General features: G+C 40.7%; 1 protein-coding gene across 1 annotated transcript in view; it reads left to right on the forward strand.

Annotated features, from left to right (window-relative positions):
• The window catches only part of SLC9C1 (solute carrier family 9 member C1), a gene marked incomplete at its 3' end in the record, with an annotated part of 91,370 nt that overhangs the window by 39,798 nt on the left and 23,722 nt on the right, over window positions 1-27,850 (forward strand). The window contains exons 11-17 of the mRNA XM_079766310.1: window positions 1,936-2,030; window positions 6,693-6,812; window positions 12,979-13,174; window positions 16,662-16,847; window positions 21,299-21,448; window positions 22,847-22,898; window positions 24,106-24,254. Coding sequence (XP_079622436.1) covers window positions 1,936-2,030; window positions 6,693-6,812; window positions 12,979-13,174; window positions 16,662-16,847; window positions 21,299-21,448; window positions 22,847-22,898; window positions 24,106-24,254 — 948 coding nt within the window. The remainder of the gene's footprint in view (window positions 1-1,935; window positions 2,031-6,692; window positions 6,813-12,978; window positions 13,175-16,661; window positions 16,848-21,298; window positions 21,449-22,846; window positions 22,899-24,105; window positions 24,255-27,850) is intronic.

The raw sequence follows: 27,850 nt of genomic DNA on the forward strand, positions 1-27,850 counted from the left end.
AAATAGACCAAATGGCAGAACAACCGAACAACCAATCAAAGCATAATATGCTAATGATATGCTAAGGCTGCTCAACTGCTCACTATGACATGCACTGACCACCAGGGGGTAGATGCTCCAACCGGTAGATTAGGTTGCTGCTGGGGTCTAGCCCTTTGGAACTGAGCAAGATGGGCCGGACATGCCCTGGAGCCCTCCCGTGGTCCCTCCCGGACCAATTATGCACCAGTGGGGTCCCACAGCCTGGCCTGCGCCCTCTCACAATTCAGGACCCCTTGGGAGATGTTGGAGAGCCAGTTTCAGCTCGGTCCTGCAGGCCACTCCACTTGGGAGGGCGCCAGATGCAGGGCTCATGGCTGGCAAGCGTTGCTATGGCAGCACGAGCCTCTCCCAATCAGGACTGATTGGGCGTGAGCCTGAGGTAGGCACAGTGGGGCCAGGATGAGCAGGAATGGCAGATAGGAGCTGCAGGTGGCATTGGACTGTGTGTTTTGGCCCGATCCCTGCAGGCCACCCAGAGGGACCCCACCCATGCACGAATTTGTGCACCGGGCCTCTAGTGTTTTTATATAAGATCTTGAGTAAAAATTAGAGAAATTCTGTAACACAGCAGCATGCAGGATTCTGTGGGAAACTGCTAGCAGCCTAGTTACCATTTTCTATCCAGGACAGAATATTGACCAGTTGCCATGACTCATCCTCTAGAAATGTTCCTGGTGGGCCTTCCGCATTGCATATGGAACTGTCATGCATTTCTCAGCTGCTCCAGCCATACAGGATTCCACTCATTCTACTTTCTCTTTTTAACTCAGGGAATAAAAGTTCTAGAGGGTATGATTGTTCTCTCTGGCAGTAATGATGGCAGACAAATTGACTCTCAAAGACAGTTTTTCCAAGGACCTAAATACTTCCTTTAAGCAAGTGAGTCAGTGCCATGAAGGATGAACTTATGCCCAGATGGTGCCATGTTCACCAGCAGGTTTTATGAGATCATGTCTTTGAATCTCTCCAAGATTTTTAATTTATTTCAGGAAAATATAGTATTCAGGAATCCTTAAAGCAATTCAGGAGATTCCATTTTGAATCTGGCTTTCATTGTTAATTTGATGTGTGACCCAGGACTTCCTTATGTCAGATAGAATGCATTTGATGGAACCAAGGAATCTTTAGTTATAGCAAAGATTCGAATTTTGGAAGTTGTTCTACACAATTATTTTCAACACACTGAGGCAAGAGATGGTGTCAGACAGGGGTTTCCCCAGCATGAGCCTGAAGCAGAGTGGGCTCTCAATATATAGACTGAAGGGATGAATGAATGTGTTCTGCAAGACAGTAGCAGTTCATTTAATGCTAATCATAGACTGGACACAACAGAGTTCTGTTGTCAAAATATTTGGGAAATTGGACTTAAAAATGTATATCAGGATCCTTCACTGTAGAATTCCTCAGAGCTTTTAATCATCTAATATCCGTTACAAACTTTTAAGATAGGAATGCCGCTTTCAGTAGTTCCCATAATTATTTGGCCACAGAACTCCACTTATTTTGGCAAATGTAATTAACATCTAGAAGGATCCTGAATGAACCAGTTGAGTTCCACCCACTGCTCACACCCTCACACAAGATGGCCACCCCCATGTGGTCACAAGATGGCCAGCAGAGGAGGGCAGTTGGGGGCGACCGAACCTGCAGGGGAGGGCTGTTGGTGGGAACCTGTTTCCTACAGAACAAGTTGAGTTCCACCCACTGCTCAGACCTAACTTTTACACTCATGAGCTATCCAGACCTAGCTCATGGTCTGTACTCTGTAGAGAGCTTCTTTTCATAAAGATATAGATTCTTTGACTTCTTTCTCACAGATTATTTTTCCATTAAAGGGAATAAACAAGTTGCCATTGTTATTCATGCTGTATAATGATGTGACTTGACTTTCAGGCAAGCTACCAGAGACAATACAGGAATGAGATGCTGTCCCAGAGTGCGGTCCAGATGCTGGTGGGCGCAGCAGGAAGCTTTGGTGAGAAGGGAGAGTAAGTACATTGTCAGGAGAAAATTTCCATACTCATGTTAGAAATTGTGCAAGATTCTTTTCTTGCTTTGGTCTGATAATTTGGGATCATCCAGTATTATGTGTGGAAGCCCCTGTCTGCTGTACACCCCACAACCAGGCCAGATAATCTACTCTCGGTTTTCTTGACTTGGTTCTGCTCATTCAGACCTCTATGCATATGAACAAGCTACTTCTTCTTACTAAGATGCTCTGTCCTTTCTCCTTTGCTCCCTAAGGCTAAACTATAGTAAACTGCGCTCTCTCTCTCTCTCTCTCTCTCTCTCTCTCTCTCTCTCTCTCTGACTAATCAAATGACTCATGAAGTCAAAGACTTTCTGGATCCCTATAGGCACATCTTCCCACAACACACCCTCTCTGAATATTCAGCATACACTTTTAATGATTTCTTTAGATGTAAGTCTCCACAGTAAGCAGTGAGTTCCTCAGAGTCAGGGTTTTAGGGATTGCCCTCAAGTTACCCCCTGTGGAAGGATGAAGGCTACAAAGCCCAGATACATACACCTTTGTTATGATCTATACTCCTGGTACCAAGGACACCAAAATTCCCTGCTCAAATGATCCTAAGTTTACTTATGGGGTTGTCTTCTTGGACCTTTTCCCATGAGCAAACTGGTAAAAGCAAACTGGGCCTTTAGTGTATAAACCTAATAGGTGTGGCAGCCTGGTGTCCACTCACCTGTACCAGTTTGTGGTACCGTGAGAGATAAAGCCAGGTGTGGGACGAGAAGCAGCCAGGCACTGGAGCATGTTTTTACTAGAGTTCAAGTACAAATTTTCAAAGAGTCTATGAGTTTTAATTCAAACCTAGCCATGCAAATCGTATGACATTATATTTGTCAAGATATAAAGATAAAGTATCTTATTTAAAATTTTGGTTTCTTGGTTAATAATCCTCCTATGTAATAAAGAGGTAATATGCAAATTGACCGTCACACCCTCACACAAGATGGCCACCCCCATGTGGTCACAAGATGGCCATCCCCATGTGGTCACAAGATGGCCGGCAGGGGAGGGCAGTTGTGGGCGATCAGGCCAGCAAGGGAGGGCAGTTGGGAGGGACCAGGCCTGCAGGGGAGGGCAGTTGTGAGGGACCAGGCCTATGGGGGAGTGCAGTTGGGGGCAACTGGGCCTGCAGGGGAGGGCAGTTGGTGGGGACCAGGCAGGCAGGGGAGGGCATTTAGGGTGGCCAGACTGGCAGGGGAAGGCAGTTAGGGGCAACCAGACCAGCAGAGGAGGGCAGTTGGGGGCTACCAAACCTCCAGGGAAGGGGTGTTGGTGGGAACCAGGCAGGCAGGGGAGGGCAGTTGGGGGCAACCGGCCCTACAGGGGAAGGCAGTTGGTGGGGACCAGGCAGGCAGGGGAGGGCATTTAGTGCAACCAGGCTAGCAGGGGAGGTCAGTTAGGGGCAACAAGGCCGGCAGGGGAGGGCAGTTGGTGATGACCGGGCTGGCAGGGGAGGGCAATTGTGGGCAATTGGGCCGGTATGGGAGCAGTTAGGTGTCAATCAGCTGGCAGGCAGAAGCAGTTAGGGGCAATCAGGTAGGCAGGCAGGCAAGTGGTTGGGAGCCAGCAGTCCCAGATTGTGAGAGGGATGTCCGACTGCCGGTTTAGGCCCAATCCCTGTGGGACGTCCCCCAATGACATCCCCTGAAGGGTCCCAGATTGGAGAGGATGCAGGCTGGGCTGAGGGACACCCCCCCCCCCTGAGTGCACGAATTTCATGCACTGGTCCTCTAGTGTTTAAATATTTCACATATAATGCAAGGCTCTCCATTTGCCCTAATACTCCAAGCCCTTCAAATGCTTAGGAGACCTGAGTGGTGTTAGGGTAGTTTGGGAAGAGGGCTGGGCAAACATAGTCAATTTAAAACAATATGATGTGTACTTTTCAAAGAGTGAACAAATTAAATGCTGAAAGCATTATCACTTCATTGTCCATGAAAGGTTAATGTAAAACAAAACAAAATAGTACAGAGCAGTTCAGCCCACTGCCTTGATTTTTCTTCTTTAAATCCTCCAAGAAGGTAGAAGCAGCATAAGCCTATGAATAAATGGACACAAAGAAGATGTCAACAGTGGGAGAAGGGGGTTAAAGAGGTGAAAAAATTCAATGAAGGCAAATTTTGGAATAGATTACATTTTTATTCACACATGTAAGAGATACTAGTAAATATTGAATACTAATACACACAGAATTATATGCCAGGCACTGTGGGGAATATCAAGATTAGTGAAATGGTATTCCAATCTCCAGAGACTTTCTATTAATTACACTTGTATTGAGTACTTGCTTCTTTGCTGGGCTTCCTTGGAGTTGATGATTCTTACCAGTAGCCCCATGTGTTGGGGTGTCTTGTGGCAAGAAAAAAAAATCTAAGAAGAGAAAGAGTGTCAGGTTTAAAAAGGAGTACCAAGACCTGTGCTAAGTGCCTGTGTAATTACCTAAGAAATAATATATTGAATAAAGAGCTTTTATTAAGTCTTGTTTCAGATACAGTCTTAAACATTTAACATATATTACCAATTTTATGTCTAAAATCCTATCGGGTGAATGCCATTGTTATTATCTTCATTTTGCAGATGAGGAAAATGAGCCCCAGTGAGATTAAATAATTTACCCAAGGTTGTTTGTCTAATAAATTACAGAGCTTGGATTTGAAGCTAAGCTATCTTAATATCCAGTTAAAAAGATCATACTCTTTTCCTAATATGGGTTGAAACAGTGAGCATGTTGATATAAAATAGGAATGCAGGATCCTGAATTACTTAATAATTTGGGCTGTAAATGTCATGTACTTACTAATATTACAGAATTCTAAGATTATTTAGAACTTGTGAATTATCATACCTTAGATATTAATTCCTTCAGGAAGGTTTCCTGATTCCCCATGACTCTATTCAATGTGCCTCCCCACAAAAGAAAATAAATGTCCCTCTTTTGTGGGTCCAGCTTGTCCTCTTAGAGATGATCTCCAGAGCAACATTTACTACACTTTACTGCAATTGTTTTTGCATGTTTTACTTCACTACTCTGCTAAATTCTTGAGGACAGAATCCAGTATTTGTTTATGACTTATGGTTTATCCCCAGCATTTAGCAACCATAATAGGTATCAAATAAATATCTTAAAAATTAGGAGTGAATCAAGTCATATACACATTAGTGATTTTTTATGTAATTCCCACATTATTATATTGAATCACAGAGAATTGAATGATTTTATTTTTTTCTCAATTACATCAGTTTCCCTGTAGCAGATAAATTGCCCAATTTTCAGAGTGAGAACATTATAATCAACTAGAGGCCCGGTGCATGTATTTGTGCACCCGTGGGGTCCCTCAGGCTGGCCTGCACCCTCTCACAATCCAGGACCCCTCAGGGGATGTTGGACTGCTGATTTTGGCCCGATCCCCACAGGCCAGGCTGACATCCTTTGAAGGATATAGTAGTGCAAAAGCGGCAGGCAGCTGAGGAGGAGCCCTAGCCGGGGCCAGGTGCCATGCTGCTCCTGCTCATTCTGGTCCCACGGCACCTGCTGCTGCCGCCTGGTAGCACTGCTGCAGAGGCAGGAGAGGCTCATGCCACTGCAGCTGCGCTTGCAAGCAGTGAGCCCAGCTTCTGGCTGAGCAGCACTCTGCTGTGGGAGTGCACTGACCACCAGGGGGAAGCTCCTGCATTGAGTGTCTGCCCCCTGGTAGTCAGTGCACGTCATAGCTACCGGTCGACCAGTTGGCTGGTCAAGTGGTTGACCCATCACTTAGGCTTTTATATATATAGATAGAAAGGAAAGGGCCGCCTTTGAACTTAAGTCACCAATGACTTTCCATTAAGCCATTTTTTAATGTAGGACCTCAGACCCAAGGACAAAACTCTCTCCTCCATCTAAGGAAGACAATGAAAGTATCTGGTCAGGAACAGATAAGTTCCTCATAAAACCAAACAAGACCAAATCATAGCACACAGGTCTAAGCTGTCTCAATAGAAAAGTCAGAAGAAAACTACAGACAAGTGCCGCCAAAGTATCTTTGGGGGTTTTATTACCACTGAATTATCCAAGAAACCATTTTAACTCTTAATCTACCACTTGTATTTTCCCCATAAATTCCTTGGCTACTTGCCCAAAAAGTGAAAGAAAGAAGATGAGACGATATGTAAGATCGGCTGGATGTTTCATACATACTTTCTCATTTAATTATTCCAGGCTAACATAGGTATTTTTACCTCCATTTTACAGAGCAAACAGGTTAATGAGGTAATTTGTTCATTGCCAAACCAAATAATGGGGGTCACAACATGAAAACCCATATGTAGTTGAATCCCAAATATTTGAACTAAGGTATGCTTTCTATTCCTGAACCTTGACCTCTCTACTATTTTAAACCATGTATTTCCAGATTTTTATACTCTCTGTTTAATAAATGAGCCCCACATACTAAAATTCATAATTATATGTCTATTGTATCTACAACTTTGAGACTTGAACCTATGCCCATGAAATTGTCTCATTTCCAGTCATCACTGGGAAAAATAGTATTTTTGCTTTCTGCCAATACTGCATTAAACTTATCCCAAAATTTAAAAGCATGTTTAAAGATTTCTTTTTCTTTTTTTTTTTTTTTAGGTATATGAGTCCTGAAACAATAAAGAATTATTCTGAAAGCAAAACAATTCTTACCTTTGTTAGAAAAGTATTGCTCAATTGGGTATATAATACTAAAAAGGAAAAAGGGGTCCCATCAAGGTAAGTGAAATTGCTGGATCATAATGATAATTTTGTTTACTTTCTTTAACATAAGATATTGTCTTTCACAACTTGTAGACAATTTTGAAATCAGGAAGTATGAGTCCATCAGCTTTTATTTTATTTTTTTTTCAAGATTGGTGCAGCTATTTGGGGTTACTCACAATTGCATATGAATTTTTTTAAATCCTCACCTGAGGATATTTTCACTGATTTTTAGACAGAGGGGGGAGGGGTAAGAGGGAAAGGAAGAGAAAAAAAAATCAATTGGTTGCTTCCCATATGTGCTCCAATCTCCCTGAAACCTGTGTGTGTGCCCTGACAGGGAATTGAACCCGCAACCTTTTGGTGTATGGGACGACGCTCCCATCAACTGAGCCACACTGACCAGGGATATATACAAATTTTTAAATTAGCTTGTTTATATCTGGGGAAAAATGCCATTGAGATATTCATAGGAATTTCATGGAATATGTTGTCAGCTTTGGGTAGTATTGCCATCTTAGCAACATTAAGCTTTCCAATTTGTGAATATGGGATGACTTTTCATTTACTAAGATTTCTAATTTCTCTCAGAAATGTCTTACCATTTTCATTGTACAAGTTTTCATTAAATTTATTTTGTTACCTTTTCTTCAGTTAAATTTAATCTTAACTATTTTTTTCCTTTTTTGATGCCTTCATAAATTGATTTTTTTCTTAATTTTATTTTTGGATTATTTATTCCTAGTATATAGAAATACAAATGATTTTTTAAATATATATTTTAAAGATTTCCTTTAATACATTTTTTTAAATTTACTTCAGATAGGAAAGGAGAAGGATAGCGAGGTAGAAACATCAGTGATGAGAATCATTGATCGGCTGCCTCCTGCACACACACACACTGGGGATGGATCCCAAAATCCAGCATTTGCCCTGACCGGGAATCAAACTGTGACTTCCTGGTTCATGGGTCAATGCTCAAGCACTGAACCACACTGGTCAGCTGATTTTTATATATTGATTCTATATCCTGAAGCTTTGCTGAATTCACTTATTAGCTCTCAGTTTGGGGGAATTCTTTGGGATTTTCTGCATATAAGGTCCTGTCATCAATGAATAGAGATAATTTTACTTCTTCCTTTACAACTTGGATGGCTCTTATTTCTTTTCTTCAACTCAATAGAAGTATCTATTAGGTTAAGTGTCTAATCCACCACACTCAATAAACAACAAAAGGATATATCTGTGCTATAGTTATTTTAAAGCCTTTAATACTAAATTAAGCTACAACTTTCTGAGTAATTATATCTGTTGCTGTAACTTAAATAAAGGGAAATTTGAAAACTGGAATTGATAGTCAATTTATCCTTTCTCCAAAATGCCATTCATATCAGTAGGTAATACAGATTCTGGAGTTACATGCTATATTTAGAATCCCCATCTCCATCATTTATTAACTGAATGAGTTTTTCAGGTCTCAGTTTTCTCATTTGAAAAATAGGTATAATAATATTTTTGTTATATTCTGGAAGCTAACTGATTTATGTAAAGCATCTGGCATATAGTAGATGCTAAAATATAATAGTTGGGTTCTTATTTGCTTGATGGGACCATTGTAAAGATTATATAGTGTGTGTAGAAGTCCAGGGATTAGCACTGGGTAATCACTTAACAAATGTTAATATTTATTACTAAGTGCTGAGTAACATTCCATTGAAAGTTGAGTTCTTTAACTAATGGGTAAAGTCATAAATATGGGAATATGGAATTTTAAAAGGAGCAACAAACATGCAAGGAAACAAATAACCATGAAAAAGAACCAGCAGAAATAACAGCAGACTTATGTCCCTATGACTTCAGTTATTAGAATTTATTCAATATAGACAGTATTACTGAAACATTAAAATTAATAAGTGATCGACTAAAAAACATGAACAAGTCAATCACCAAAAGAAAATGAACAGAAAAATGGAAAATTACCTATAATTCTTAAAATTAAAAATTCAGCTTAAATTATTCAGAATTGAATACAAAATCAACATGATATATCTAATTTGGAGAGATACAGCTAGAGTTGAGCAAATAAGAATAAACAGAAAAATATCAGGACCCTGAGATCTGAAGTGGTAATGCTTGGGTGGACAAATTTGAGGATGCTAAACCCCCCTATTCTCATGAACACTCTGGCCTGACAGAGCGGCTGCCTCTACCTCGCTAGAGGATAATAGCCTCCCAGCACATTCAGACACCGCAAAGACATCACAAGGTAAAGCTTGTCTTTGTTTCAAGGTTAGTCTCTACCACCTTTTTTTATTTCCAAGGTAATTACCGAGGACAGATCTCAACACAACTAGAGGGTAAAATATAGTATCTATTCCAGGATTCTACAACTTATCAACTGAAGGACTTACAAGACCTGACCAATATCAGAGAACACTAGTAGAACATATAAGGGAATGGATCTTGAGAAAATTGCAACATGAGGTCAGATTATGAAGAGTTTATTGGAATGATGGTCTTATCCATGATGATTTAAGGTTCAACAATGTGATCAATGAGACTTGGAATTGGTATTATTACATGCCTGAGATGGGTTTTGAAACTTGACGAGGCCAAAAACCTACAGCAAATGAGGTGCAGATGATAAAAATTATAGTATTTTACTAGATTAATGATATGGGAATGAAAAACCAACCACATGACCTCTGGAAAGACCTGAAGAACTTTTTCCTTCACCAAGGCAACAGTGATAAACTCAATGAGATGTTTTCTGCAGGACATGTCTGACAATAGTTGAAACAACAATAGAATTGGTGCTTCAATTCCTTGTCTCCTGCCATTCCTTGGCAGAATGAATGGCAGAAGACAAATGGCAGCACTTCAATGTCAGGAAAAGGATGGGCATACTTTATTTTGTGAACAGCAAACCAGAGAATGGCTAACAAATAATGTATGTCAAAGGGAAATACAAACAGTTAACTCACTATTACTTGATTTCTAAAGATAGAGAGCTGGTGGGCAAAGGGATGAGATTATGTACTGCAATGGAAAATCATGATCCCTCCAGACATAAGTCAGTTCTCAGGTCCAGAGCTATTGAGAAAGGATGGCAACAATACCACAAGTATACAGGAGAAATATTCTCTCAATATTTTTTTTTTTCAAATGGACCTTTAGGCACTTTACCAGAGTTACTATGCATCGAGAAAAGGAAAATACCTAGACTTTTGTACTTTGAGGATATGGCATTTAAAATAATACTTATATAAAAAGCTTAAAATCCTATCATAGTCCTCAATTAAACTGGGAGCTTTTAGGCTAAATGATATATAAAGTTTCTGACTCAGTCTGTCTCATAGAAGTCCAGCAGGTTCACTGTGTGGTTATTTTCTGAGTGTATAATTGGGACAAACATACTTAGTATCTAGCCAAACACATTATCTGACCTACAGAGCAAGGCTCATTATGGCAGGAAGGACCAGGTCACCAAGTGGAACGCATGGCCAAAATAGTAATAAGAAGCAATATAGCATTCCAGGATTAAGAAATTAACACGAACATTAAAGATTTAAAGGAATTATGAATTAGCCGCATCATATTTTTTCAATTCATCTATGTGGCATAAACAAGTCATTGTAAACAGGTGAAAGGTAACCTCAAGTGCAATGCTTTACCAGATATTATTTTATTGCTGGAAGAAAGCAAAAAAAATTTAAATAAGAATCACTGCCTGAAGGCCTGGAGGGCCCTACCAATTTAATGCCAGGATTATATTTGTGCTCATGTTTTATGTTCTTTTCTTAAATAGAACCTCAAATTGTAAAAGTTTCAGACCCTGTGTAACACAGATTGAACTCTGCGAATAGGGAAGTGATCCAGTACTTTAACCACTTTTCAATCAGTAATTAATTAATCAACAAGAGTTTTAACAATAAAAATGCATTATTATACCATTTGAATAATCCTCTCTAATAAAATGGTAATATGCAAATTAACCATCACTCCGCTACATAAGCCACGCCCACCAGCCAACCCACGCCCACCAGCCAATCAGGGCGAGTATGCAAATTAAGCCCAATCCAAGATGGCTACAGCCACAGAGAGCAAGGTTTCCCAGGTAACAGAGCAAGCCAAGCTTTCCATAGCCATTGCAGGCCTAAGCCTCCACTCAAGCTACAAAGTTTCAATTATAGAAGGTAAACAAATTCAAACAACTGGCCGCAGAATGGAGCTTGAGAGAGCAGGCCAGGGTTGCCGGCGGCAACAGGGGAAGCAAAGCTTTCTGCACACCCTGGCCGGGCTCACCCACTTAAGGCTACAAAGTTTCAATTGTAGAAGGTGAATTAACTGCCACAGAAATGGCTGCCGCCCCAGGCTACAAAGTTTCAATTGTAGAAGGAAAATAAATTCCAGATACCAGGGCCTCCGCTTGGGTTGCCAGGGGGCGTGGCCAGCCTGCAAACCACCACAGGCCCCTCGCTCAGGCCGCCCCACGCCCCAAGGGAACCCCACCCTGATCCGGGACACCTTCAGGGAAAACCAGCTGGCCCCCACCCCTGTACCAGGCCTCTATCCTATCTAATAAAAGAGTAATATGCAGATTGACCATCACTCCAACACACAAGATCAAGATAGCTGCCCCCATGTGGTCAAAGATCCTGCCCCCATGTGGACACAAGATGGCCACTACAAGATGGCCAGCAGGAGAGGGCAGTTGGAGGCACCCGGCCTGCAAGGGAGGGCAGTTGTGAGGGACCAAGCCTGCAAGGGAGGGCAGTTGAGAGGGACCAGGCTTGCAAGGGAGGGCAGTTGGAGGTGATCAACCCTGCAGGAGAGGGCAGTTAGGGGTGACCAGGCTGGCAGAGGAGGGAAGTTGGGGGCAAGCAGGCTGGCAGGGGAGCAGTTAAGCATCAACCAGGCTGGCAGCAGAGTGGTTAGGGGGTGATCAGGCTGGCAGGCAGAAGCGGTTAGGGGCAATCAGGAAGGCAGGCAGGCAAGCAGTTGGGAGCCAGCAGTCCTGGATTGTGAGAGGGATGTCCGACTGCCCGTTTAGGCCCAATCCCACGGGGATCGGGCCTAAACGGGCAGTCGGACATCCCTCCAGGAGTCCCAGATTGGAGAGGGTACAGGCTGGGCTGAGGGACAACCCCCTGCCTTGCACGAATTTCGTGCACCGGGCTTCTAGTTAAAAAATAAAATTAAAAATACGTAAAGTAAATCCTCATCCCCAATTCCACCTTCTAGCATACTTAGTATGGAAAATATTTTCCACAGCATACACATAACTTTAAATTTTTTTATTAAAATGTGGACCCCAAACTGTTCCACCACACACATCCAGGGATTTGTTCTTGATTTTATGCTTTGACCAAGAAAGATGCTCATAATACATTATTAAGAGAGAAAAAAATCAGGTTACAGGACAGTATGTATGATATCACTCCTTTTGTGTTTATAGACAGTGATTATATAAACAAGAAGATTAGAACAATATTTAAATTGTTAATAGTAGTTATCTCTGAGAAGTGGAATTATTGAAAGGTGGAAGGGATTTTCTTTGTGTGTTTTTAAAAATATTTCCAGTTTAAATTGTCCCTGTTTTATAAACAAAAGTATCTCTATTAAAAGTACAGTGAAGCCTGGCTGGGTGGCTCAGTTGGTTGGAACATAATCCCATACACCAAAAAAAAAAAAAAAAAAAATGCAGTTAGATTGCTGTTGAGGCACATACTTAGGTTTCGGGTTTGATCCTGGTCAGGGCATGTATGGGAAGCAACCTATCAATGTTTCTATCCCACATTGATATTTCTCTCTTCTCTTCCTTCCCCTCTCTCTAAAAACAAAACAAAACAAAACAAAACAAACAAACAAAAAACACACACACCAAAAACAACATATAATCAGATGAGGATTTTTAAAAAGAACAGTAAAAATGAGTGAGAGGTGAGGAAGGTGAGAAAGAAAGAGGGACAACCAGCATCAGTCATTTCCCAGAAGAGGAAATTAAAAGGACACTATCTGAAGTAGGATGCCAGAAAGTGTTAGCTCCTGATGGCTACCTCCCAGAACTAAGCTGGACTCCCGCAGTTATTGATGATTAGAATAGAGCTGGACATACAATGAAAATAATGCCATGTAATCCTTTTATCAGATAAAACTTCTTCCTTTTCTTTTTTTACAGATATTTCTTTCTTAATGTATTCCATAAAATAGTATTTACTGATGAATTTGAATATGTCGGATACCTTGTGATACTAATGAATACATTCACTATTATAATTTCTTGGATGCCCACAATAGATGACATCTATGAGGATGAATTAAGACAATCTAACTACATTTTTATTGGATTTTACATCCTGGAGTCCCTAGTTAAGGTAATCAAAGTGTGTGTGTGTGTGTGTGTGTGTGTGTGTGTGTGTGTGTGTGTGTGTGTAATATTCAAGAGGGAGATTTCCTAACTTCATTTTTCAACACTAGCTAGTTTTCTAAAAGAGTGTATAAAATTCTCTTCCACTTCTCAAATAAACTTTAGTTTTTAAAGGTAATTTTAGGGTGACTCAATATAACATATCCATACTTTAAAGATTGATTTTTGTATTTGCAAAAATAAATTTTAAAATAGTGTGTGTCAAAGGGACCCAAAATGGGTTTCACAGGTATTGGCAATGTTCTTAAACTTAGCAAGGTAGTTGGTTTTATTATTTTTACACTAAATAGATAAATAAATGGATAAATAGATGGATAGATACTCATTTATACAAAATAATATCATAATTTGATTTTTAAATCCAATATAAAGGTAGTTGTCAAATAATGGAAATATACACCCACAAATTGATAACAATATTGTGTCATATGGATCAACAAGTCATGATATAAAATATTTTAGCCAGAAAGTTTAAATAGAATAAGTATATCTGATATTTGGACAAAATTAATGAGTCTCAAATTTTTAATGGAAAATTAAAATGCTCCTGCAGAGTGATACTGTTGGAGAGGGGATAGACTCACAACCCATCACATTACATGTAATAAATTTCAAGTTAGTTGGAATGACCATAGGACATTTCATATTTTTTAAAGCAATTAATGTTAGGGTTAGTTACAGGGTGAGGATGAGAATGAAGAGTTTCCTAAAATATGTAATATCTTGTACTGTAACATGTACTGTAGTGGAAAGAGCCCAGAGCTGGAATTTAGTAAAATGACTCTGGTTTTGGTTTTCTATGACAAACTGTTCACAAGGTCACTGAATTTCTCCCAATTTCAATTTTTTTTCTTCTATAAAAAGTCAGGGTTGGTCTAAATTATCAATGAAGTTTCCTCTAGCTCTATTATTCTTTGTACTCTGCCACATTGAATCTGTTGTCATAGCAATGAATAGTCATAGGTTTATTCAATCAGGCCCACTTATGACAGCAGCACTGGACTATAGAGACATGGTCAGCCATCATAGCTGAGAGGATACTCCCAACCCTGTGCAGCCCTGTTCTGGTCTCCTATCTACTTAACACAAAATGTGTCCTCACTGACCAGTTTTCAAACTTGCCTTCATCTAGCATTTCCTTTAACCTCTTTTCTATTTAATTCAGTTCTCCTCCTTTATACTATGCCTTTTAAAATATCCATTATGTTATTAACAATAATAATAAATGATCACTTATAAAGTACGAGTCATTTTTTATTATAACATTTCAAATCCTTAAATTAACCTTTTAAGACACACACACACGCACACACAAACACACAGTGTCCCAAAAAAATGTATACACACTTTGAATAATTATTAATTCCAATGGGTTAAATATGAAAAGAAAGAAACATCAATTGAGCTATCAGCTGTTAAAGTGTGTATACATTTTTGGGGACACCCTGTACTAGTATATATACTATGCCAATTTTACAGATGAGGGACCTGAGTGTCTGATAAGTTGTGTTACTAATCTGGAGTCACAAAGCTAATGAATAGTAGAATTGGGATCCAACCCCTCATAGGTATTGTTCTCTTTTTTTAAATGTATTTCTTTATTGATTTCAGAGAGGAAAGGAGAAGGAGAGAGAGAGAGAAACATCAATGATGAGAGAGAATCATTGATCGGCTGCCTCCTGCACACCCCCTACTAGGAATCGAGCCTGCAACCCAGGCATGTGCCCTTGGCCGGAATCGAACCTGGGACCTTTCAGTTTACAGGTTGACGCTCTATCCACTGAGCCAAGCTGGCTAGGGCAGGTGTTGTTCTTTTTAATAAACAATGCTGCCTTAAAAATTTTCCTTCCTGTATTTTCAACATTTTCCCAAACGCTCTTCAACCTATTAGAGGAATGGCCTTTTGAATCTTTCTCAGAGGAAGGGTAATCTCTTTTCTTCATCTGCGAGCATTACCTGAACTTCTAAACATTCTTTGATAAACTTACATTCAACAAACCCCTATTTCTTTGAAGCCCATACCTACCTTCCACACCAGGCTCTTCCTCTCCTGTGGCTATATTCTAGTGACCTGAAGATAACATCTTCACATTTCGGAATACTTGGAATTTGGATAGTCTTTTCTTTATGCCAATTTTTTCAAGTTCCTGAGAGAATGATCCAACTTATACCTGCTTCAATAAGAAGGAAATGAGAGATCTATGGAGGCTAATTGGTGATGTGGGCAGGACCTCATAAGACCAGGATCTTGTATTCTGCTTTATAGATTCAGACACTGAATTTCCTCAGCCTGGCCAAATGCGAGCAGACTCAAGGAAAATGACTTTACCACCAAACACACAGGAATCTGTTTATAAATAGCATAGCAATTTCTTAATTGATAATAAAGCATATGCTTTCCTTGGGACATGAGCATGTCTGCCTCCTATACTTCCTTTGAATCATAGTGAGTAGGGGGATAAGGCTGCTGAAAGAAAAAAAATTCATCAAAATTACAAATCAGTATCTTAAGTATTATAATAAAGGACTACACTGCGGCTATGTGGGGGAAATAGCAACAGGATTTTCTTATTCAGAATAGAAGGGTCAGAAAAGAAAGGTCTTCAAGGGTCGTAGATGCTTGAGTTGAATTTTCAATAATGAATAAGAGCCAACGTAGGGAATGAGTACCACGAGCACACAGCGTAATAGACAAGAACAAGGTAAAACGTAGAGGCAACATTGTGACACAAGAGACATCATTCCCAATGACTGGAGCTTAGGGATGGGATGGTCAAGGTAGACATTGGAGAGATGCTAAATTTGTGTAGAGGATATAGAAATTGAGACAGGAGACACAGCCATAAATTAACAGAAAAGGACCTCATAGGCCATGCTATCTCTTCACATCCCTGGCATTTACTACCATCCATAGTCTAATGACTCCTATATTCATGTCTTCAGCTGAGGTTGTATCTAGAGCCTCAGATGATATAGACAATAGCTGACTGGATCTCTCCAGCAAAATACTGTGCCGACATTGCAAACAGCATATTCAAAACAGATATATTTTCTGCAAACCTATTCTTTCTTTAAAATTCCACAGGAAACCCAATGTCCCAGGCTGAAATACACAATATTTTTAACACCTCCCAGTCTCTTAGATATAGTAGGTTGCAATAAAAGGTGTTTTTTCTAAATAAAGAAGGAATGAATTAATAAGCTATCATAAAATAGTAGTTATTTTGAATATTTACTCCTTTGGAATAGACTTTGACATTTGAACCATTTAATTTCAAATTGTTATTTTAAAATATGAAGTGTATTAGTATTTTAGAGAAGTATAGTCTTAAGGTAGATCAGAGAAAAACATAACTAGTGATGTTTCAGTTATTATAGAAAAATGGTATAGTGAAATCAGAAACAAATAACATAATTCCCTTTTAAATCAACAGATAGCAGCAATGAGAAAGGAATATTTTTTGCATGCCTGGAACCTATTTGAATTCGCTATTACATTAGTTGGCATCATAGATGTAATACTTATTGAGACACAATCCGCTTATAATGTTTTTGATTTGGATGAAATAGTGATGTTTTTCAAAGTTGTTCGATTTCTTCGTGTACTGCGCATTTTGAAGGTAAAGAACTATTAAATTATGCAATTTCAAATTTCTTCTGATAGTTTTATAAAATTTTAACTAAAACAAGTTGATGAGTTATATGACTTCCACTTCTGTTGGGCTGATGTCTATATTTTAATTTAGATTCCTTTAACAAATTAAGTTTTATAACATAAATATGCAAATTATATTAGAAATTCATTTAGTACATAGAAGTATAGAAATACTCATCATAGATTTTTCTTTGAATAGAGAGTACATGAAAAATTCCATCTCTATATACAAAAGCCTAAGCAACCATCCGACCATTCGACCATCCAACTGGTAGCTATGATGTGCACTGACCACCAGGGGGCAGATGCTCAACACAGGAGCTGCCCAGCTGCAGTGACTTGGCAGTGGAGGTTCTCGGGTAATGCACCCAGAACCAAAGAGGAGGGAGCCCGATTCCAGGGTGCATAACCTGAGAACTGCCCTCTCACAATCCGGAACCCCTCCAGGGATATTGGAGAGCTGGTTTTGGCCTGATCCCTGCAGGCTAGTCCAAGGGACCCCACCTGCCAGAGGGACCCACTCACTATACAGATGCCCTTCAAGCCATGATGCCGCCCCAGGTGTGGCCAGCCAGGGAGAGACCACGGGATTGGCTCCAGGGCCTGTCTGGCCCGTCTTGCCCAGTCCTGCCCCACCAGCCACCTTCTAATTAATTTCCTTTCAATGTGCAGGAATCCATGCACTGGGGCACTAATCCATATTAATAAAAGGTAATATGCTAATTAGACCAGGTCAACCGGCTGTCTTTCGGACATCCGACTTCCTTCCAGACAAAGCCATGGTGGTGGGGGCCGAGACAGAGGCAGTTAGGGGTGATCAGGTCGGCAGGAGAGGGCAGTTGGAGTCGAGATCAGGCCGGCAGGGGAGGGCAGTTGGAGACGAGATCAGGCCGGCAGGGGAGGGCAGTTGGGGGCAAGATCAGGCCGGCAGGGGAGGGCAGTTAGGGGCAACTAGGCAGGCAGAGGCAGTTAGGGGCAATCAGGTCAGCAGGGGGGCAAGGTAGTGGTGATCAGGCAGGCAGGCAGGCAGAGAGGTTAGGGGTGATCAGGCAGGCAAGGGGGCAAGGTAGTGTGATCAGGCCAGCAGGGGGGCAAGGTAGGGGCAATCAGGCAGGCAGGCAGGTGAGTGGTTAGGAGCCAGTTGTCCTGGATTGTGAGAGGGATGTCTGACTGCCAGTTTAGGCCCAATCCCCTGAGGGGTCCCAGATTGGAGAGGGTGCAGGCCGGGCTGAGGAACCCCCCTCCATGCACGAATTGTATACATCAGGCCTCTAGTGTTAATATAAGTACTAATTAACCACAAAGTAATGTTTATTATCATAGATGGCTGAAATAAAAGATGGGAATCAATGACAACAATAACAAAAAATAACAATGGAAATCATTCATGGTGTCAAAGCAAACAAAAATCAAGAAACCAAAAAATATACATTTTGTGTTATATAAATTTATAGTATTATAGAATCACAGCATCAAAAATTACTTTTTATTGTCTAATACAGTGGTTCTCAACCTTTCTTTTTTTAAAAAATATATTTTATTGATGTTTTACAGAGAGGAAGAGAGAGGAATAGAGAGTTAGAAACATCGATGAGAGAGAAACATCGATCAGCTGCCTCCTGCACACCCCCTACTGGGGATGTGCCCGCAACCAAGGTACATGCCCTTGACCAGAATTGAACCTGGGACCCTTGAGTCTGCAGGCCGACGCTCTATCCACTGAGCCAAACCGGTTTCGGCAGTTCTCAACCTTTCTAATGCTGCAACCCTTTAATACAGTTCCTCATGTTGTGGTGACCCCCAACCATAAAATTATTTTTGTTGCTACTTCATAACTGTAATTTTGCTACTGTTATGAATCGTAATGTAAATATCTGTGTTTTCTGATGGTCTTAGGCTCTACAGCAGCGGTTCTCAACCTGTGGGTCATGACCCACAGGTTGAGAACTGCTAGCAGGGTTGCTAGACCATTGGAAAACATAGATATTTACATTACGATTCATAACAGTAGCAAAATTACAGTTATGAAGTAGCAACAAAAATAATTTTATGGTTGGGGGTCACCACAACATGAGGAACTGTATTAAAGGGTCGCAGCATTAGAAAGGTTGAGAATCACTGGTCTAATATAACTTTCAATAACAAGTATGATGGGTAGTTATTTTCTGTATGATTATTTCAATTATATAACATTCCCTCTATCACAAAGCATTAGAAATATACATATTTATATATACACAGATATATAAATAAATATATATACACAGATATTCTCTCCTCTCTCTCTCTCTGCCTTTTTCTCTATTCATACACAAACAAGACACATCCTATATAATAAAAGCCTAGGTGGTGTCGCAAGATGGCTGCCACAAGATGGCCAGCAGGGGAGGCTCATTGGGGAGGAACAGGCCAGCAGGGGAGGGCAGTTAGGGTCAACCAGGCCTGCAGGGAGGGCAGCTGGGGGCAATCAGGCCATCAGGGGAGGGCAGTTGGAAGTGACCAGGCCAGCAGGGGAGGGCAGTTGGGTGCGACCAGGCCTTCAGGGCAGGACAATTGGGAGTGATCAGGCCAGCAGGGGAGGGTAGTTGGGGGTGATCAGGCTGGTAGAGAAGGGAAGTTGGGGGCATTGGGCCGGCAGGGGAGCAGTTAGGTGTCAATCAGGTTGGCAGGGGAGTGGTTAAGCGTCAATCTGGCTGGCAGGCAGAAGTGGTTAGGGGCAATCAGGCAGGTAGGCAGGCTAGCGGTTAGGAGCCAGCAGTCCCGGATTGTGAGATGGCTGTCCCCCAAAGGATCCCAGATTGAAAAGGGTGCAGGCCGGCCTGAGGGACACCTCCCCACCCCACCACCCCCAGGTGCATGAGTTTAGTGCACCGGGCCTCTAGTACACATATAAGCACTATGGGAGATACAAAGCTAAATAAGATATATTTCATCTAGATATAAAGCTAACAGATTAGAATCTTTATATTTAGAGCTTTCTTACACATGTTTAAAAATACTTTTGCTATTGAGAGGCATAAGCCAGCCAGGTCTAAAAGTATGCAACTAGTAGCCTTTTCCTTTTTAGTATTATATGAGACCATAAGTAATGCTACTTTGCATTTTGACATGAGGAAGGCAAGGCTTATGTATTCCAGTGACAAGTTAATTCTTTTTGATAGAAGATACACAAAGCCAACCAAATACTTTAAGTGAAGAAACTTATAATCCACCTAAGGAAAGCTTGTTTATATATCCAAGACATTATTAACCTTTATCTTATGTCAAATGGTGGGCCCTTGAAATATGAAGACAAATTAGATATAGTCTCTGCCCCCAGACAGCTCATTGAAGAAGGGTTGGGTAAGTACAAAACAGTAGTATGCACAGAATACTAGTGGGACATAAAGGACTTTCTTTACTAGTTGACACTTGAACTGAATCTTGAAGGATGAGTATGAGCTCTCTGAGGATTAATGGCAGGTGGTTGGAGGGCAGAGTATGAAGATTATGGAGCACAGCCAGGAAAACAGGGAGCAGCCAACTCTGTTGAAGTTAGAGGACTGCACAATGGTGACAGATAACCTGGAGCCTTACACCCTCAGCAACGAAACAGTGAGAAGTTAATGGTGGGATCCAAGAGGGAGTATAGTTGTGGTATGTTCTAACCCAAATGAACCATGTAGTAAAAAGTTTAGCAGAAGATTTATCAGTGGCAGTATTTTCTAGACAGTCATTTTCTACTAAGCCCATAAATGATTGAGTGCATTGTTTTCCAAGAATTTAAACCAGTTGAAAATAGCATACAATCCTACCTTATAATAGACAAATATGCAAATTGACCGCACCTTTGCTACGCCCAAGCCACGCCCACCAACCAAGCCACGCCCACCAACCAATCAGGACGGGTATGCAAATTACCCCAACAAAGATGGCGGCTAATTTGCATATCAAGACAGCGTAGAAAGAAGCCAAGAGATGCTGAAGGAAGCAAAGCTGCGGAGAAGCAAGCAAGCCGGGGGGGAGGAGAAGGGAGGAGCAGAGGTGGGGCCGGGGGAGAAGGAAGGAGAGCGGGGCGGGGCTGGAGGAGAAGGCGGGCTGGGGGACAAGGGAGGAGCGGAGGCGGGGCGGGGTAGACTGCAGCAGGAAACCCTATTGCAGGATTTTTCCTGCAACGGGAACACTAGTTTTCTATAAGGAAAATAAGTAATGAACAACACCATAATTTTATACACGTGGCCAACATTATTAGTTACAGGGAAATAGCTCTACCCATGAAGTTATAAAGGTATCACGAATACAATAACAAGAGCCTTGACACGTTACTATCATTACTGTTAAGAACATGTCATTTTAAAATATTATCTATTGTAGTTAAACAAATATATCAACTAAAATTTTTACAATTGATATTAAATAGTAGCCCTCCTTTTTCAGCTCATCACTCCAAAGCTGCTGCAATTTATAGATAAGAGGATGAGTCATCAGCTGTCCTATAAATATGCTATCCTAAAAGGATATGTCCAAGGTGAAGCAGACATAATGACTATAATTGATCAGATTGCAAGTTCTAAGCAGGTTAAACAGGTGAGAAAAACTAAATACTAAGAAAAGAGTTTATTTTCCCTATACCTCAGTTGCCCTCACCCCATCATGTTCTCTGTCTATATATGTAAATGTGTTCTTGGGTCCCTGGTTTGCTAGGTAATTTTTGTAAAAACTTAAACTAGTGTACATTTAATTACTGAAAAAGCATTCTTACTAAAATGTCTGAGCCATATTATCAAGTTAGAAGGCTCTTGGAACATACCTTGCTGTCCTTGTAGAGGCAATCATGACCCCCATGTGCAGTGGTCCATTCCCTCCCAATGCAAGTTCCGGGATAGAGCAGGCTACAGACACAGTAAATAGGAAACACTGGAGGATGAGGAGTGGCGGCAGTGTTGAGCAAATAAAGTGTCTACGTAATTCACAAAGGTTCCTTCTGTTTCTCTCTATCCCCTATTTTTCCCACGGTACATAGTAAAAGAAGTAAAAGATGGGGATCTGGCAAATGGAAAGAAGTAACAATAAGTTATCTAAAGGGAAACTGTCTAGTTCCCTCCTTATGCGGAGGAGAAAAATGAAGCCAAGAGAGGTTATGCTCCCAAACACATAAACAGCAAAGAGAATTCTAGGGCCTAAGTTCTAGCTTTTATATTTTCTTTTTCTCGATTGAGATAGAGTCACACTGACAGGGGCACCGAAGTTTATCAGCTACATCAGAAATTAAATATTTACCTCTTGAGGCAATTTAGAACATTTGAATGCTATGTGTTATATGCCAAAACTTTGTACTTGAGAAAATTAAATATTAAAAACTATTAGTAGAACACAAAAAGCAGTATCTTTCCTCCCTTTACCACCTATCACTTTAAAACTATTTCCCTAAATGTTGTTTCTTTTCCTAACCACTCATATTTAGCACTACGATTTGACAGTAGACAGTAGAAAATACAAAAGGACTTGTCTCTCTAGGGTGTTGTCCACTTTTAATCCTCATTTTTTGCTCTCACACAGCTTGGCCAAATGTGGTACATAGAGATGGCTTTCAACCTTAAGTGAGTTAGAAAGTTAACTCACTTAAGGTTGAAAGCCATCTCTATGTACCACATTTGGAGGCTGTCATAAAGTTGAATGGAAAGTACCTATCATGCCCACACTTTTCTGAATCAGTAGGATCCTAAAACAAGTTACTTTAAAGAAAAATATATGACTCACCTTCAGGCTTCTCAAAACCAACCTTGATGATGCCACTTCCTATCCTCTCCATCACCCTTGCTGGAGCAAAATAGAATCCAGTGCACAAAATTTAAGTCCAATCCCTGAAAAGCTTTACATATTTCCCTCTAGTTATTAATTTAGGTTAAAAATCTATCAGTTGCAAATGTTAAGACATGTTATTATAGTTTGTTTTCCAATGGGGATGTTTATTTTGTTTCATAGGTGTTATTAAAGAGGGTGACGAAGAATACGGTGCATGCTCTGAAAGAGCTAGGTAGGTACCTCTCACCTAAGGATTCATGATCATCTCTTATTATCACTACTTCAGAGAGGCAATGGTTTTGATAAGTAAATTGATCTTTGAGGGAACCTATTTACTACTAATAATAAAGTGGATAACCTCAACAATATGATCACATTTTTAGCTGGACCAAATAGTATATTATCTCTCCAAACTTGTTCTCTCTGCCTTATGCCACAATGCAGGCCTTTTAAGTTCTGTTTAAAGAAAACACATCTGTGTGGAATGATTACACATATTATTATCACCTTATAAATTCTGTTTGTTTGTTTTTCTCTCAAGCCAGACATGTGCATACCTTCCTGAACAGTCAAAGGAAAGAAGATATTTTTATCTCCCACTTGCCACAGAGCTGCCATCTGAGGATTTAGGCTTTAGAAATAATTAAAATCAGAACAGAGCCTCACAGACCTCTGTTGTGGCTTCTGGGGGGCTCAGCGCCCAAACATGACAACAACCTATTCTCTGAATCATGCCAGGTCATACTCTTACTGCTGAACAAATCCCAAGAGTAAGACAGACACACTCCTATAGCGTAATATTGCTGTGTGAGGAGAAGGGATTTGGGTACCAGATGGTAGGTAGCAAAGGGACGCAGCAAGCCTGGGAATGAGGCCATGCTTGCGAGAACTTACATGGCAGATACTTGTCAAGCCATACAAGAAGTCATGACCAAGGAAAAGCCCAAATGTACAGTCTAGGAGGGTGAAATTCTCATGGGCATCTGGGAATCCAGACTAGACAGGCAGAGAGTGTAGATGGATGAGGCATGTCCATGCACAGACAGGGTGAGTGGAAAATTACCCAGGCGGAGTGAAAAGACTTAATCAAAAGCCATATCTAAGGCCCCAGTCTGTAGTCAACAGAAAAGTTAAGTCATGAACTTCAGACTTAGAGCTTATAAGAGCCTTTCAAGTGTCCAGTGCAGGTATATTGATAGAATTGTTAGTCCTGAGACTGGAGTGGTCTGTCCTTCTTCACAGCACAAGAATGAGCTGAAGACAAGAAAATGGCAGGCAGAGCTCTGCAACTACTGCTGAATAGTGGTTGATTGCAGAGGCCTCCTTAGGAAGAGAGACTTCTTCCTGTATTGAGGGTTGTATTCCATGTATTTAGAGCAGAAATATTAGTTTCTAGTCCAAATGAAACATTTAAACATTTAATTTTTGTTATTTTTCAGGCTACTTAGAGTATGATCATCCAGAAATTGCTGTCACTATGAAAACAAAGGAGGAGATTAACGTCATGCTCAGTTTGGCTAGAGAAATTGTTAGGGTTTTCAGGTTAAAAGGAATTCTTCATAAAATTGAAGCTAGTGAAATTAACAAGGTAAGAAAGAATATCTTCAGGCAATTATACTTATTTGATATATAGTCATTTATGATCTTCAAACCTACTTTTGGCCCTTTCCATTATAGGTCATCCTGAGATATGAATATCTAACAAAATAGTTCTCTAGAACAAAGCACACACCATAGAGAGTTTTCTTCCTGCAGCTCCAGTGGTCAATTTCTCTTTCCTCTCTTGCCATAGTAAGGGATCACTTCTTTCTATGATTGGACACTTCCCTAACATCATATATAAAAATCTCTTACAAATTAATAAGAATAAGACAGAAACCCATATTTTAAAAAATGCAAAAAAGATTTGAATAGGCATTTCACAACAGAAGGTATTCAAACAGCCAATAAACAGAACAAAAGTTGCCAAATACCATTTCATAAGCTTAATACAAATAAAAACTAAAATTAATGACCAATACATAACTATCAGAATTCTTAAATTTTTTTAAAGTGACAAAATCAAGTGTAGGCAAATAATGGAACAACTGGAACATTAGAGTGGGAGTATAACTAGATGCAATCACTTTAGGAAATTGTTTGGCAAAATCTACTAAATTTGACCATATATCTTATGACACAGCAATTAGATGACATAACTATATATTCAACAGAAATATGTACACATGTATAGCAAACACTCATAGAAGTATTACAAAGCCCCAAACTGGAGCACCTAAAGTATTAATCAATAGTAGACAAAGCTGCAGTATAATAATCCTAATATATAAAAACCCCAGGGTCCGTAACATCCAAAACGGCCAAAGGTTCAACCTACCAGAAGTCAGTGCTAGGTTGCCATGGTGACCCAGCACTGACTGCCACCACTGCAGGAGCCCCGACTCAGCACTGACTGCCAAGGGGGCTGCAGATCAGGCCCGAAGAGAGGCCTAGAGTAAGGTGACCAGATTTTAACATGGGTAAAGTGGGACACCATTGACGGGGGGCGGGGGGAAGGGGGGGGAGGGGAGTTCTTGATTAAAAATTTGGTCTATATGGAGCAACAAAAATTTTCATAGAACGCAAAAATAGTATTGTAATATATTTTTTAAAATTTCAACGTAAGTACAATTTACAAATATAATAAATAAAAAATTATGTATAGTATTGTTTTATTCTTTGGCATATTTCTTACTTGAGTGAATTTTTTTAGTAGATTGCTGTCGTTGTTTAAAAGGTCATGAATTTGCCGTAACGTAAGTCGTAAGTGTCACTTTCAAGGCTGGCGCTAGACTTTTTGCTGCCACTATAAAATATAAATAATACGAGTACTGTCTGCTAAGTTCAAGAAAATTTATGTATTTATGAAATAAATAAATAAATAAATAACTTACCTAAATTATCTGAATAGCTGATTTGTACTGATATCACTTGTTTAACTAGCTTACTAGCACGCAGTACGATGTGTATCGTCTGAGAGACAGTTACAAAATGTTTTCGTCATTGCCAATCCCCAAAAATGCCATTGTTCATTAAGTCCAAACAATGGTGGTCGAATTCTAACAACTAATCAACAATGCGAACTTTGATAAGCAGTTCTCGATAATCAGTTCTCAAGAATTATTTGTTATTATTAAAGTTTAACATTATAAAATTAACAAAAATAATATAAAACTCATATCCTGGATAAATAGCCACATGGCTTCCGAAAACCGTATATTCCCTTCCCGTTCTCCCGCCATTCCCTAGCTTGTCGTGCATTCTTTCCAAAAATCGGGACTTTTTTAAAATGCCGCAGGACGCGGGACAAATTATTAAAAATCAGGACTGTCCCACCAAAAGCGGGACGTCTAGTCACCTTAGCCTAGAGAGAAAAGCAGGGTCTGATCCGTAGCATCCTTGGCAGCTGTTGATCAGCCATTGCCTCTCTCTTTCACCCGGGGCCTTGACAGCAGCCGAGCCTCTCTTTCTCTTGGCCTCTGCTGAGGCTGCTGATCAGCCCCGCCTCTCTGATCAGACCTGTTGATAGGCCTGGAGACACTGACTGGCATAGAAACTGACCAATCAGAACCAAATCTGGGTGAAGTGCAAGGAGCCAATGGCTGCCTAGGAGGCAGAGCTTTTGATGCTGACTGGCATAGAAACCAACCAATCACAACTTAATCTGGGTGAACTGTGAAGGCAGAACCTAAGGTAGGAGCTGACGAGGGGTTTTAAGGGCAACAGCTGTTTGGTGTAAGGTGTAAGAAAGTGGTTCAATTTTTTAATGACCAGTTTGGCAGTGTATATAGCTGGCTATCAGTCCACATATAGGGATTATGTATTTTTGTCTGTCAAGAGCATCTCCTCCTGATGAAAAAGGCTTTTCCCCCCATTTAAGCAATCCTATCCTAGATAATCTATCTATTCTACTAAAAGGGTAATATGCTAATTAGACTGGGTCGACTGGCCATCTTTCCAGACAAAGCCATCGTAGTGGGGGCCGAGGCAGAGGCCATTAGGGGCAATCAGGCCGGCAGGGGAGGGCAGTTGGGGGTAACCAGGCCAGCAGGGGAGGGCAGTTGGGGGCAAGATCAGGCCGGCAGGGGAGGGCAGTTAAGGGCGATCAGGCAGGCAGAGGCAGTTCGGGGTGATTAGGCTGGCAGGGGAGGGCTGTTGGGGGGCAAGATCAGGCCGGCAGGGGAAAGCAGTTGGGGGCAACCAGGTTGGCAGGGGAGGGCAGTTGGGGGCAAGATCAAGACAGCAGGGGAGGGCAGTTAGTGGTGATCAGGCAAGCAGAGGCAGTTGGGGGCAAGATCAGGCCAGCAGGGGAGAGCAGTTGGGGGTAAGATCAGGTTGTCAGGGGAGGGCAGTTAGGGGTAATCAGGCAGGCAGGCAGAGGCAGTTAGGGGCAATCAGCCAGGCATGTAGAGTGGTTAGGGGTGATCAGGCAGGCAGGTAGGTGAGTTGGTAGGAGCCAGCAGTCCCAGAGTGCAAGAGGTATGTCCGACCACCAGTTTAAGTCCTATCTCACAGGGATCAGACTAAACTGGCTGTTGGACATCCCTGAAGGGCTCCCCAATTGGAGAGGGTGCAGGCTGGGCCAAGGGAATCCACCCACCCATGCACAAATTTCATGCACCAGGCCACTAGTACAACATAATCATATACAACAATGAAAATAACATGAGTGTATTTTTGCTCCCTGCAACATTGTAGATGGATCTCAGAAACATAATGTTGAGCAAATGAAAGCAGACAAAAACAGGTACATACTCTTTGATTATATGCAAATAAAGCTGAAACCCAGAAAAAGTTAGATTTGGGTGATAGAAGAATGACTATTTTTGGATTTGAGCAATGACAAGTAGATAACATAGGAAGGATTTTAAGATACAAAAAATGTTTTATTTCTTAATCTGGATGCTGGCTACCCAGATGTTTTCACATTGTAAATGTTCTTTGAGTGAACTTTTATGGTCTGTTCATTTTTGGTCTATCTGCTACACTTTAGTAAAAAGGTTTACTTTTAAAAGTAAACCTATGACTTTAGAATATGATAGCAGAAAAATGCTATAAGAAGAGAGAGGTTGGAAGTTTCCATGGAAAAACCAAAGTCTCAGAAAAGTGAAAAAAAAAAAAAAAAGAAAGTGCAAAGCCATAATT

Source organism: Cnephaeus nilssonii, assembly GCF_951640355.1.
Source record: "Cnephaeus nilssonii genome assembly, chromosome: 3".
NCBI classification, from domain to species: domain Eukaryota; kingdom Metazoa; phylum Chordata; class Mammalia; order Chiroptera; family Vespertilionidae; genus Cnephaeus; species Cnephaeus nilssonii.